This window comes from Patagioenas fasciata, chromosome 10, assembly GCF_037038585.1.
Source record: "Patagioenas fasciata isolate bPatFas1 chromosome 10, bPatFas1.hap1, whole genome shotgun sequence".
Taxonomy (NCBI): domain Eukaryota; kingdom Metazoa; phylum Chordata; class Aves; order Columbiformes; family Columbidae; genus Patagioenas; species Patagioenas fasciata.
This window is the reverse complement of record NC_092529.1, coordinates 9,746,238-9,760,010: the sequence shown is the minus strand read 5'-3', so window position 1 is coordinate 9,760,010 and position 13,773 is coordinate 9,746,238. Positions and strand designations below refer to the sequence as shown.

General features: G+C 40.4%; 1 protein-coding gene across 2 annotated transcripts in view; it reads right to left on the bottom strand.

Moving 5' to 3' along the window:
- NISCH (nischarin) overlaps positions 1–13,546 on the bottom strand; it is a 30,877-nt gene extending 17,331 nt beyond the window's left edge. Inside the window, exons 1-6 of one of the 2 annotated variants that reach the window (XM_071813083.1) lie at positions 13,327–13,546; positions 7,645–7,728; positions 6,717–6,899; positions 3,481–3,544; positions 1,672–1,835; positions 44–139 (exon numbers count right to left, since the gene is read on the bottom strand). In XM_071813083.1, coding sequence (XP_071669184.1) covers positions 44–139; positions 1,672–1,835; positions 3,481–3,544; positions 6,717–6,899; positions 7,645–7,728; positions 13,327–13,413 — 678 coding nt within the window. In that variant the 5' untranslated portion in view covers positions 13,414–13,546. The remainder of the gene's footprint in view (positions 1–43; positions 140–1,671; positions 1,836–3,480; positions 3,545–6,716; positions 6,900–7,644; positions 7,729–13,326) is intronic. The other variant, XM_065845569.2, reaches the window with a different exon arrangement.
- Between the last annotated feature and the right edge of the window lie 227 nt (positions 13,547–13,773).

Below are 13,773 nucleotides of genomic sequence, written 5' to 3'. Positions count from 1 at the left end.
TCACAGAACCTCCATAAAATTACGAGCAGTATGTCAGCCATACCTCTATTTGATGAAGTGATTTGAAAATTGACAGATCAAAAGGCAAGAGATGCTCCTGAATGTTACTGGTTCCAAAAGGTCCCCCTGTTCCAGTGACCTAGTAATCAACATTTAATACCAGAGTTAGTGCAAACAATCCAACTTGTCTGCATTTCAGACAGTCTTACACAGGCGAGAGCACAAAGGAAGTTGGAAAGACAGCCAAAGTTCCATCTAATTTTTTCAAGTAGGGAATGATTAATGAAACTTGCAGATTGACATTTCAGGAAAAAAGTTAGTTGCTCCAGCCAAGCGCACTAAACTTGAGCTGCCACCTTGTGCTTGTATTTTGTAGCACATGGGGCACGCAAAAAAGAGACACAAGCAAGACCGACCAAGGCTTCATTCTGAGCTGACCAAGCCGGAGCTGCATTTACTAAAAACAACTTCCTTGAAACACCTGGATCCTCCAAGACAGGACTGTCTTCAATTCCACTACAGGGGATGAAGCTCAAGGCATTGTCAAGATGGGTTTGAAGAAAACATTAGACATTGGTACACTTCTAATAAAAATGCATCCAGTATTTCCATGTTGTCACTGGATTCTGGCCTTAAGTGGATGTCAGTAGCATAAAAGACAGGTGGCTTCATTTATGTTTGCTGTGGATATAATTTTGGGAGAAATCTCTAAGGTTTTTGTCTGCTCTTATGGGTATCTTACAAGCCCTAAAGGTGCCCACTCACAAGCATCCAGAAGAGCCAGAAATTCTGAAGATGGGTATTTTTCTAAACAATATGCTCTTCTTCAGGCAGAGAACCCTCTGTTCAGACAATTCTATACACACAGAGGATGGCAAATGCAATGGAAGATCCACAGAAGTGCCAGTACAGCTGCAATTTTGCTTTTGCAACTTCCCAAGTCCTCCAGTGAAGCTTCCCTCAACCCACTACTTTGTTTCCCCTTTGAACACACCACACAGTTAGAAGATCTTCATGTAACAAAGGGGCTAAACAGAACTTTTGAGTTATAGGATGCAGTGTTAAAAAAAAAATCTCTCAGGAAAAGTCTTCCCAGTTTACTTATTTGGTAAGAAAAAAAATTCCCTCCAGATAAAAATGATCTGTTTTGAGGCCATTTTACATTTATTCTGAAATGGCATTTTAGCTAGATATTCAGGGCCACCTCAACTATGAAACCAAGGGGTTTTTAGGGGCTTGGGGGTTTCTTCTTTCAATTTTCAGATACAGACAATGGTGAGAAAGGGGACTGGATTTGCATACACACACATTTGCATATGTATACATATAAACTAGCCTAACCCATAGTGCCTGCAAAGAATGAAAGTTGAAGGGAATAATATTTATCTATCTCCTCATTCCTACTAGCACCCAGTAAGATTCTGTGGTTGCATCTCTACAGAGAGCGCTGCTGAAGAGACATCACACAGGAAAATCAACATCTTTATTAGAAAACTATGTGTGTTTAAGGTTGGTAGAATAAACACCTGTTTAACATTGAGTTCTAAATGCTTAAAGGTGTTTACTATCCATAAAGTTCCTGTGCATTCAAACTAGACTCCAAAGGTATGCCAAGAATCACATCAGTCTGGTCCAAACAACATCTCCAGTACTTACACAAGCACAGCTCACCTTTAAATACTTGAGCCTACAAGTGAAGTCTAGAATATGACCCAGATCTGTCTTGGCATCTCCATTAACACACGTAGGCTTTCCCTGCAGCAACTGTTGAGTGACAGCATATAACTGCAAGGGTCTGATGGTGAAGACTTCTCCAGCCATTAACAACTGCTCTCCTGAAAAACAGAGTACGATGGTATCAAACACAATGCTGCAACTGTTACCAAAGAGTAAACAGTAAACAGAAGATTTAACATTAGGGATTAAATTATTGTCATTTATATTCTAAGCTCACAATTAAGGCACAATGTCCTTTTTTGCCACTTTAAACCAGACTAGCTGAAATAAAACTTTTTTTTAACAACAAAATAATCTAAGCCTTCAAATGGAAACTCTCATCATACAAGCCTGAAGCTTAATGCAACTAATGGCATATTTCCCTCAATCTTAACATGATTGGAATCAAAGTTTGTTTATGTAACATTTACTAAACTTGTTCTAAGATGTCCTTAAGTTCTCTCTAGCAGTTAGAACTTATTCTATTCAGAAAAAGCAGCATCTGCCATCTGAAAAATAGACCTTACATCTTTTGCTACACTAAATGTAGAACTGTAGCAAATATGTTTTCTTGAAGAGTATGAGGACTCTCATCACATTAAAACCAATACAAACTCACAGAATGGGAAATGCATTATCTGATAATATTTTTACAATCCAATTTCATTCCGGGAATAGTAGGAAACAGCACCCAAAAGCCCTCTGAAGGCATCACAAGAGTCAATGTGGACTACAACAGTCAGACCACACACATGTGGAATATTTTTCTCCTCTTCCTTTACAGGACATCAGTTTGAATTCACAGACAAGAGAGCATCAGTTTTCATGATAAGCAGAGTTCTCAGAAAAGCTCAGAGGAGTGAAATTCCCTTTGGCTTCAGTGGGAGCAAGTCCAAGAGTCCAGTTGCACATTACTGGGAGGCCACACTAATATACAGTATTCAGACATCAATGCTTCTGGTATCAGTGAGACCACAGGCACTACGGGGTTAGGGAAGATTTCTTCAGGAGCTTCCTTAAAACATTCCAAAATTTGCTGAGTGGACTCCCTGAAATGGCTTCACCTAAAGTTAATTTTGTGCCAGAACACTCTGAAATGTCAAGCTGAAATCTGCTCCACCTATCACCTCAGCCAACTGGAATTATAGCATAGCATCTAGCACATCCTTTAAAACAATATTAGCATGGGTTAATCATTTCACACGCCTCCTGCTGTTAAAGGACCAGTTAAAGCTGTTGCAGTCACAGTAAGTACATGCCATTTCCATCTGCCACTCAAAAAAGCATATTCTTTAATTAACTGACAAGAAGGTCTCCTATTTCCTGAATTCTGGAAGAATAGTATCAATTTAGATATGTAAAGTGGTCTTGCACTTAACACACACTGTATCAGGACTCATTGATACAAAAACTTCTTTACAGGTTACACTGAAACATAATACAGAAAGATTAACAAAAGCTTCTGATCACCAGTGCCACATCCTATCCTTCAAGGACACACACTAGTAGGCCCTTTTCAAAACCTATATTTGCCAATTTATCTGTTTTGTTTCCAAAAATACCAGCACTACTCCTACAGTTCCTCCCAAAAAGGAGCTTGGATCAAAGTGCCAACAGTAAGAAAAAGGTGAAAAGAAAGGTAAAAGTCTCAGTCTGATATAGAAGATTCAGATATCTCATTGTGTAGACACTAAATATCTCAGGATATGAATGCATGCACATAGAGGAAACCATTCCCATTTAAAATTCTTACAAGTTCTTTACCTTTGTGGAATAGCTCTTCAGCCAATGCAGCAGTGATCCCATTGATCTCCTGCAAAAAATAACACTAGATTACAATAGTTTGTTCACATACTTACAGTTCAAGTTTTCAATATGTACTTTTGCTGAAGTCACCCTTTTTTTGGTGTGACACAGGACTTCTTTTGTCAAACACAAATCACCAGTGATTGCATCTTACAGATTTCTTTGTAACTTGAAAATACTACTTTAAAATTACCTGAAATTATTTAATTTCCTTTGATTTTCATTTCCAAGGTGGAAGATACTGAACTACATTTAAATAATCACATCTTGTATATATTAGAAAAGGTCAATAACAACTAGAGCAACTATTACTAGCCATCATTAGCCCAACTTTAAAAAGCCTGGTTTTGAAGAAAATATTACAAGTACAGCATTCTTCAAATTTTAACACTGAAACTAATCTAATGCATCAAGTATTCAACATGTCCTCGGAATATCATTAATACACAGAAAACTTCAGATTAACAGGTATACAGGGAAAAAAATAATTTAAAAAATATATACACAAAGTAATTAGTCTTTGGGACTTCAACCCTATTAATGCTTGCTGCAGAGTAATTCAAAAGCCCCTTTTCCTCTTCCTCGATCTTCTCCACCCACCTCAATCTAACTCAAGTGGCTCAACCTCCATTCTGGGCACTGATGGTTCCAAGAGGAAAGAAAAAGGCTGAAAACTCAATGTAGGGATTTGTTCTAAATCTGAAGGCGCACAAAGATGACTACAAATATCTCTCATCTGAGCGTACTTTCCACAAAAAGCAAATGCTCTGTGGAAGTCCAGAAATAGTTCTGATCATTTCCAACAGTTTTCTCTCAAAGGCCCACAAAAAGAAAAAATAAAACCATCTGTAATAGCAAAGCTTCCCCCAGACACAAGCATCTCATTTTAAGGTAGCTGAAAGGGTAAACAGATATTATGGATCATCACGTAATGAATATTTGATTAGTTTACTTCGCTGACAAATCCCTCATGAATCATAACAAGGGAACAAATGCCCAGGACATCTGCAGCAGACAGCTCAGCTCATCTGATGAGGCAAGCATTTGAGCAAAGCACATTCTTAGTATAACTGAAGCCCCACTCACTAAGGCTGAACAAAGCCTCCACACCACAGCTTTGAGAACAAGCTAGAAGCTGCCTTACAAACAATATTCAGCAATTCAGACTCATCTGGCACATACAGACTTAATTGAAAACTGCACTCTGTATCCCTTTAGTCATCTGGGACACAGAGCAGAAATTTTTTCTACATTTATAAATGAAATAAGATTATGACTTGGACTGTTCAGTGACTAGCATGCAAAAAGGCAACTCTATTCCTCTGTCAGACCTACAAGAGACCTTTGTCTCAGTTCTAACTGCTTATGTGCATCAACACCACAGATATCCACTGTTTGCAGGTGTGTCTGAACAGCAGTTTGTGGGTACTCAATTTCTTTCTTGCAAAAGCTTCTATCTGTAAATTAACAAATCAAATTTTCTAGGATGAAAAAGTATAAGACAGTGCAACAAAACAAGCATTCTCATATCACTGCATATCCTATTTATTGTTGAAGTAACAATAATGTTCTACATTGCTGTCATATACATATACATGCAATTGCTTCACTTTGTAAAGCTGTATCTGGCTTTTCCCTGTGACACATCGAGGCTTTAAAGTGGTTTTAGTGTATTTATGGTAGGTGTTTCTACTTCATTTAGTTCTATTAGCCTGGGGAAAAAAAAAAATATTAATCCCTATTGCAAATACTACAAATATGAATAGAAAAAAAATATTGCAGCCTTCCTATATAAACTAACGAAAAAAATACCATGGATTATAATGGCTCAAGCATGCACATGGGCTGTCTACTAACAAAGGTATTTTAAAAAGATCAAAGTTCTACAGGAAGCTTACTTTCCAGTTGAATTGACGTGGTAAATATTTAGCTTTTCTGCTGAATAACTGGGTTTTTTTGGTAAATATTTTAAAGTACACTAAAGTTCCAAGAAAGAACAATTGGGTTTATACCTCAAGCCAGACTCCTCTAAAGCAAAGAAATGCAGATTAAGCAACAACTTTGCTCTTAATACCTGAAAAACAGAGAGGGACAAGGAAGAGCTGCCTGCATAAAAACATTCATTGACATTACAGCACTGAAACATTAATCAAACAGATATAATTTAAAAGACAGAGGAGCCACAGAACAGAAAAATTATTTAACCTCCTGATAACCAGGAAGTTTGCTCCATCTGAACAAAATTGTGCCTATGTTATCACATGCATTTTTAAGGCATTTGAAACCTCTAACTCATTTTAGAGGGCTTGATCATGACAAACTAGTTCTCCTCACTCAAATCTGCCAGCTGATAGCAGACTACAAAGCAAATCTTAAGCCAAACTCTAAAGTCTCACGAGGATAATTATACTCAGACAATACAACAGGTTTTTCTTTGTTGCTAAAGATTAATTAACACATCTAATGGGCCACTTGTGACACATTTCTGAAGCCTTTATATGAAACCATGAAGAGCCATCTCAGCACATCCCACCCCAAAGCAATTATTGTTTCGCCTTTCCATTGTGCTCTCCAGTGCATTTTCCTCTTTGTGAAGCTCATTCTCCCCCTCACAACGTGAGGCCTGCAAAAAAGCCTAATTATACACAAGAGATAAATGAACAAATTGCAATCTGAACAGGAAAGCAAGCCACTGCTTCTTACTTCAAGTATCCTTTACAGTAACGTTCTGCCTGCTGACTGGAGCTATTTCTCCAGAGGCCACTCCATCAGTGTCCTTCTCATGGAGAAGCACCATTTCTCTTCATTTGGGCTACTGCAAACTTTCAGTGTAAACCACAGCTCTGATCATTAACCACTAACCAGAGGTGTATGTGGATCAGTTATGCACCATTGACTTCAACCTAACAACCAATTCAGCTTCAGACTGATTCACAGCTTCCAACTATCCTGCCAGTAATTATTTTCTCCTCTTAAGAGTCCCTACCCACACTACGTGCCAGCACAGGAACTACTGCAATAAAAAGTGGTGTCAAAAAAAGTATTTAAAATATGCTTTGTTTGTTATATTGTGCAAAATGCTGAAAAAGAACAGCTTCAGTTATTTTGTGAAGATTCCATACAATTCTCTCCAAGTCAGAGGACTAGGGAAAGACACTCAGGCTTCCATTTTATTTGCTAAAAACATAACTTACATATAAATGAAAGTGTAGGAAGTGTGACAAAACTTTCGGAGCAGTAACAGGGAACTTGACTAGCAGGGTTTGCAGGTAGACTTCTAATTCCTTCTGCCTTTTCTCCACCAGGCTTTTGGAATTTTTTCCAATAATCTTCTTGGGAGGTAACAGATTTTTATCTATTTTCTTTTCTGAAACAAGCTGAAAGACAAAGATGAGAGTTACTACCAAACTTACCATCTGAACTTGCACAGAAGATGTAACAGAACACATTAATGGCACATTGCCTGATCCTGGTAAGATCCAAAAATAAAATTACTTGAGTAAATTTATCTATTGACTTCAGAGTCTTGAGTATTTTCAGAAAACATTTTATCATAAAATGATGAGAAATTTAATAATAGCGTGTTCCAAGACTCACTCACAGTACCGCAGAGCAAAATGTAACTAAGGTGATAAAAACCCAGAATAGCTGGTGCATTTCTGAGAAAGCAGTCCAGTCTTGAATATAGTGGACTCTCCCTCATTTCCATCTGCTGTTTTTAATCAGCACTTGTTAGTAATTACCCCACGCTATGGTCTAAGTACAGTTTTATCATCCACCACTCCCCGAAGAGAGTCTTTGCTCCAATCCAGCTTTGGGCTACCAGATCAGCTGACCTCTCTCAGCAAAACATTTAATAACTCCAGCCTGAACTCCACTTCTTCTGAAACGAGGTTCTGTCCAAGATTGAAGTTCTCCAGGCCAACCTTCCCCAGTTCAAGAGGGGAGTGTAAGAGGGACAAGTAATACTGTTCATACAAAAATGATTCAGTCTGCAGTTCAGATGGTATCTGGTAGATATTCTTGTCATTTAATGAGGGTAGAATTTGTCCCATAGAATGGAACTATACAAACTATAAAATGTTCTGTAAGAGACCAAGGACACAATTTTAATAGCCTTACCTTTTCATGCAGGTCATGGAAATCACTGTAACGATGTTTGACTGTCCACTGATGATTGCCAACGCTGACCTGAATAATGTATACCTGAAAGGAAGAAATTAAAATAAGGGAACTGCAAAGCATGTCTCAAAGAGAAGCTGACTGAAATGTGCTCGTTAATGTAGCACCATAAGGTGATCCTAAATTCTTAAAATACCATAGTTAACTAAAAACTAACCCAAACTCTAAGGTGACTTTACTGTTGTAGGATGCCTAATTTTACAAGGCTGCTTCCTCACACAAAATCATGCAGATGTTTTTTAATGTAAAGGAATGGCTTTTGGATTTGCAACCCCCAGTTTAACAACCAAAATTCCTAAGCTACTTCTTCTGAAGATTCCTACTAACTAAGTTAGTATTCATAGCTATCCGCACCAAGCCTAAGACAACAGCATCTCTTCTTCAATCTACCAAGTTGCACAACAGGCGGAGGAACTTGGCAAGCATCCTGCTGTCACTTCACAGCTAAGCAAAAATCTGGAGCTTAACCCATCAGGAATCTAGACAAACTCTTCGGTTGGTTGGATTTTAACTGTTTTATTACTTTTAGGGTAAAGTGCACAACACAGCTTCCTAGGAGTTACATTTGTGCCCGAAGAATCACTACAATTATCTAAGGCAACACTGTTACTTTACACAAAACTCAAGGCCTTTTAACCATGCATGTATCAAACAATTTTTCATGGTAAGTGACTTTAGAGATTGAACAGTACTGGTTCTGCAGGAAACTCACAACCTACCTTTCTATACACCAGAAGGAAGCCATCCCCAAGAAATTTCAAAGGTACAAAATTAAAACCAAAGTACACAACAAACAAGGCTCAGCAAAACCAGTTCTACTGCTACTGGAAAATAACAAATTAAACTGTGTTATCCAATCCAACTACATTACTTGGGGAAAACAGAAATCCATAATCAAATCTTAAAAGCATTTAATGCATTTGAGAACTTGCTTACCATCACCAATCACACAGACCTGACTCATAGCTGCTATGAGAATGATACACATCTAGTTGCTAAACCCACTTGAGGAAACAAAAAAGCATCAACAGTTTTAATTTGTTACATACAAGGCCAGTTTTCAATTACTGCTAGTACAAACCAGCACAATACCAAACACTAAACAGAATACCATTTGAATTTTAAAAGATTAACTATATCTCATACCAACTACATTTGTCAAAGTATCTGACACCGGCTTGCAGAACAAAGCCCAAGTCCTCCAGAGAACAGAATCAAGACGTTTGACTAACCAGCGCATACAGCAAGTGACACATCAGGGTGCAGATGAGGACTGAAGGCACAGATGAATGTCTACACACAACTATAGCCTCAGCTGAGGTCTGCGTCCCCATCATGTCATGTTGGGAAATGGCAAATCAGGATTATTCACTGTGCCAGTGACAAACTAGAACAGGAATAACATAAGCATTCAAAAGTACCTCATAACCCTGAAGAAAGCAAGAAGAGACTCAAAGAAAGGAGAACATTAAAGTTAGAACTACAAAAGCACTACATTTAGAAGCCATAATAAAAAGACTAGTTCTTTTTAAAAGCTAAATCATGGCAGATCAAGCACTACAGCTAAATGCAATGCAGACTGAGTATACAATGCATAAAACCTCAGATTAGATATTGAAAACACAGTCAACTTCAGAGCTCCCAACTGAGAGCTGTATACAAAACAGAGTAAATATATATTAAAGGTTCCCCATCCTTTTGCTGAAATGGCAAGCACTGACCACTTCTAGAAACACAGCACAGGGCCAAATGCATAGTCTGATCAGCAAACTGAGTGTTAAAGTCAGTGTTTACATGACAACTCCTCAAATGAAGTCTTTAAAAAGCCACAGCATTGCCTGTGTAGAGCACAGCCAGAGCTGGCAGTGCATGTTCAGCCCTCAAACAGCAGCAGTATGGAGAAGGACAGCAACTGATTTCACATCGATCCACAAGCTGCCATTATCTTGAAAAATAAATACAAATGCAATATGCTTATGAGTGCCAAAGACTTGTTTCAATACAGAAATCAATCATTTTAAAGGTAAAAAATGTTACATTCTGAAGAAGTCAGACATCTAAGTTGATCTTCAACTAATCTGGAGTGCACTAATATGACAACATTCTTCAAGGACTGCCTACTTACCAAGCCAACTGCTAGAAGGCATCATGGAGAGAATTAAATTCTCTCACACTGCACTAGCTCGCACATATAAATATACCATGTGAAATCTCCACTCATATTTATGCCATATGCATTTCTATTGAGCTAAAATGTAAAAGCGTTCACTTTCATCGGTATTTCTCCTGGTGTCTCTACCAAACTCCGACATAGCAAATTTTGTATGTCTTTCTAGAAATCAGTTGTTTTGGCTGAGTTATTTGTAATGTGTCTAGCATATCAGTAGTGCTCTATTTTTCAGGATTTTCTAAACAGTCACATCAAACTCTTTGCAGTTAAGTACTCCCACTGTCAAACAGCATGTCTTTGTCTTCCTAAAGGTGAAATATTTACTACAAATTTTTAAACCAGCTGTGAAATGAACAGCAGTGATTCCAGACTGCCTCTTGTTTACTTCCTGTACACATTACAAAAACCTGCCCAGCTTGCTTTACATGGAAAACTTGCATTTCTACAGTGCCCCTTACCCAACTTCACATACTCCAGTACTGTCAAGGAAAAGACAAGCATCTCACTTCACAGGTGACAGGCAGAGCCGCCCATGGGCAGCCTGGGACACAGGCATGACCACAGCCAGTAGCTCCCAAATTCCAGAGCAGTGATGCAGCCGCATCTCCTCCTCCTCCTCAAGCATTCAGACAGTTTACACCCATTAAAGGAAGCCACAGTATTTTCCTTAAATATCAAAGGTAGTATTTATATTATAAACAGCTGCAAAAGACTGGAAAAGCAGGAAGGCAATTTTAGGTCAAACAAATGCATAGAAGGAAACAAATTAAGCCCTGGCAGCCTGGAGGGCTCCTAGCAATCAGCCAGGCTCAGCATCCAGCTGGACCCACACATGCAGGAGAAATACCCAGTAAAAGTGCTCATACTTTTCTAACCCAGCAGAAAAAACATCAAGTGCAGCTTTTTTTTGCTGCTGGATTTATCCATACCTTGCCTTCCACCCTAACAACTCCCACAAGAATCACGGTTTTTTAAAGTACTTTCAAAATTACACGGAACTGTGGGCCGTTCTGATATATTTTACAGGATTCAATCTCACAACTGTCAAACGGATGGCATTAAAGTAAGTCTCCTATTATGAGCTCTGAGATACAGAGTACGATGGGAAGTACACACGCCAAAAGAAAAACAATTCTCAAAAACAAGGCTGTAAATACGGCCACTGTCACCTTGACTACTACACATTAACAGACAAAGATACAGCCTGTTACTGTCATATTTCCCTTCTCACCTTCACCAGACTTGACTGACTTTTACAGCACCTAATTTCATCATTTCTACTCCAGTAAAGTTCTTTCTCATGTCCTTAAGTGCCACTAATCTGCTTTTGAACACTAAACACAAATGCTAATTTTTGTAAAACATTTCACCTTGGAAGTTTTGTAAAATTTCTATTTTCTTTTAAAGATCTGTTCCTACATTTCTGATGGCTTGGGTCTAGCTCACACAAACTGGCTGCAGGCTGAGTCCTGCTAACAGTTTTAGGAGGTTTACACACACAGGTATGCTCAATGCTACAACTCCTTCAAAAATACAGCAAGAGAATCAACATAGGACCAAACACTGGTTAATCTTACCCTTCAAACACCCTACTTTTAAAGCTCCTAAGGAAAATGGCATTAAAATAGCATGGTATTTCCAGATTAATAATCATGAAAAAAGAAATCTGGTCTCAAAAAATAAGCTTCCTTGGGCTTAGTTGCAGCAGCTTAAAATGTTGCCACAACTACCAGCTGATCTGCTGAATGCTACCTGCAAAGTTATACACCTGAACAGCAGCTCAATTCAACACATTAATGGTATCACCAAAGTCTGGCTGTACTACAACACTACTTTGCAGGCTGAAGCAGCAAAGAAGCTTATGTGTCCTCCCACATCCACGACTCTCAGTGCAATTAGGGAGTAGATAACATTTTGACATTTTCTCAACTATATTAACTTAAATTTCTCATTCAGTGATATTACAGAATACTCATGAAAATTCTCAGCACTAACACGAACGCTGCTGAGCTTTGGTTCACACCTGAAACGGAAGTTTCCAGTCACCAAGCCACAAGCCTCTCGGCTGACCAGGGACTGCAAAAACAAACCTGCTTCAGGGATGAACCACATCCTAACAAACAGAGCGGTAACATCTCAACAGCAGCATCATTTCTGTGAATACACGTCACATAACAGAAAGAGCTGAAGCAATCTTCAAGAGTTTATTTTAAGCTTCTAACCAACTCCTTCACTGAGTGCTCATTACACTTTTGTCTGCAAATATGGCTACTCAACACCTGACAGTCGATAGGACACAATCATTTCAAGGGTTGCCAGCTGGAAAGGAGTTCAGCCCTTCTTGAGCTACAGCTGTGGAATGCTCTGTCCTGTCAGAACTCAGAAATCACTCTCCTGTTGCCCCATTTTCTCTGGGTACCTTTTCAGAGACAGGAACCTGAAGTATTACTTGTAACTGTTACACAACTTTACAGATACTGCCTTTCTAGACCATTGCTCCCCCTTCTCTTTTAGGTTCCTACAACACGAAGAAACCTGATGTCATTATGTGCATTCTACAAAAAAAAAAATCATTCAAATGACACTAAAATAAGGTAGAAGCAGAAAACATTTTTTTTTAGTTATATAACTAAAGGGTGGTGTGCTTAAGATGTGTTCTATCTGCAATTATGCTGAGGTTTGTTTTATGATGAGCTTCTTCCTGAAAAACAGACCAATAAACTCTTGGCAGAATGGAACCACTTAAAAAACAAGTTGTACATCAAAAACTTAATTCCTTCCCCAAACAAAAACGCCTCTGGCAATCTCTCCTTTTTTTGTAGGTTAAGGGAGGAACTGTCTATCCCAAATTATCTCCTTTGAAAACGAGATTAGCTTTTCAACATGGATTTCTACAGTGTTTTCACGTGAAGGAAAAATTTCCTACTATATTTAATCCAGCTTTAAAACCTATGTTTACTAGATAACAATTTTTCATAACCACATGCACATACATACATGCATACATATGTATATGGACAAGCACACGACATTTGCAAACCCAGTCCCCACTAGAACACCAGCCCTCCCAAAGGGCCAAACCCACAAGGGGCTATGGGGCGATTTCCACGGGCAGATCTTCCCCCCGCAGCCCCGCTCCGACGTTCATTTCCCAGCACACGCGGCCCCCACGGGAGCAGAAACCGCTCGGCAACTCCTGCCAAATGATTCCCGCTCTGGTTTTAGCGTAGGGACCGGGAGTTACTACCAGGTTTCCTCAGGGCCGGGATAGAGGCGGCGCCGGGCAGCGCAGCACCGAGCGCGGCCCCAGCCCGGTACCCGGTACCGCGGGCTGCCCCGCTTCCCCCGAGCTGCCACCATCACCCGCTGCCCCGCACGTCCCTCACGGCCTCCCCACTCGCACCCAGGGGACCTCGGCACCGGCTCCGCCGCTCCCCCCCGCAGCTCCGCACCGTGTAAGTCTCCACCAGCTCAGAACCCAGGACTCGGGCCTCCCGCGGGGGCTCCTCGCCGTCCTCGCCTCCCGCCGTCGCTTCCATGACGCCGTGAGAAAAGCAGGAGACGGACTTCGGCCGCCGTGCTCACGCCGCCACCGCTCCCTTCTGGCTGCCGCCACCGCCGCCCGCACCGGCCCCCAGCGCCACTCGCTCCCCCGCCGCCGCCATCTTGGCTTACCCCCCCTTCCCCCGCCCAGGGTGCGGCCCGCCCCGCCCCGCCGCCTCATAAACAGACAGTGGTAGAGGCGGGGCTTCCCCTGAGGGCGGGGATTTGCACTGTGAGAGGCGGGGCTAGGGGCCGGCGGAGGCTTTGGGCGGGGCTGGGCATGCGCACTGGATCTCCCGCGGGGAAGGCTCGCGCAGTCTGGTGTGCTGCACAGCTGTGTAACGTGAAGGAGCGCG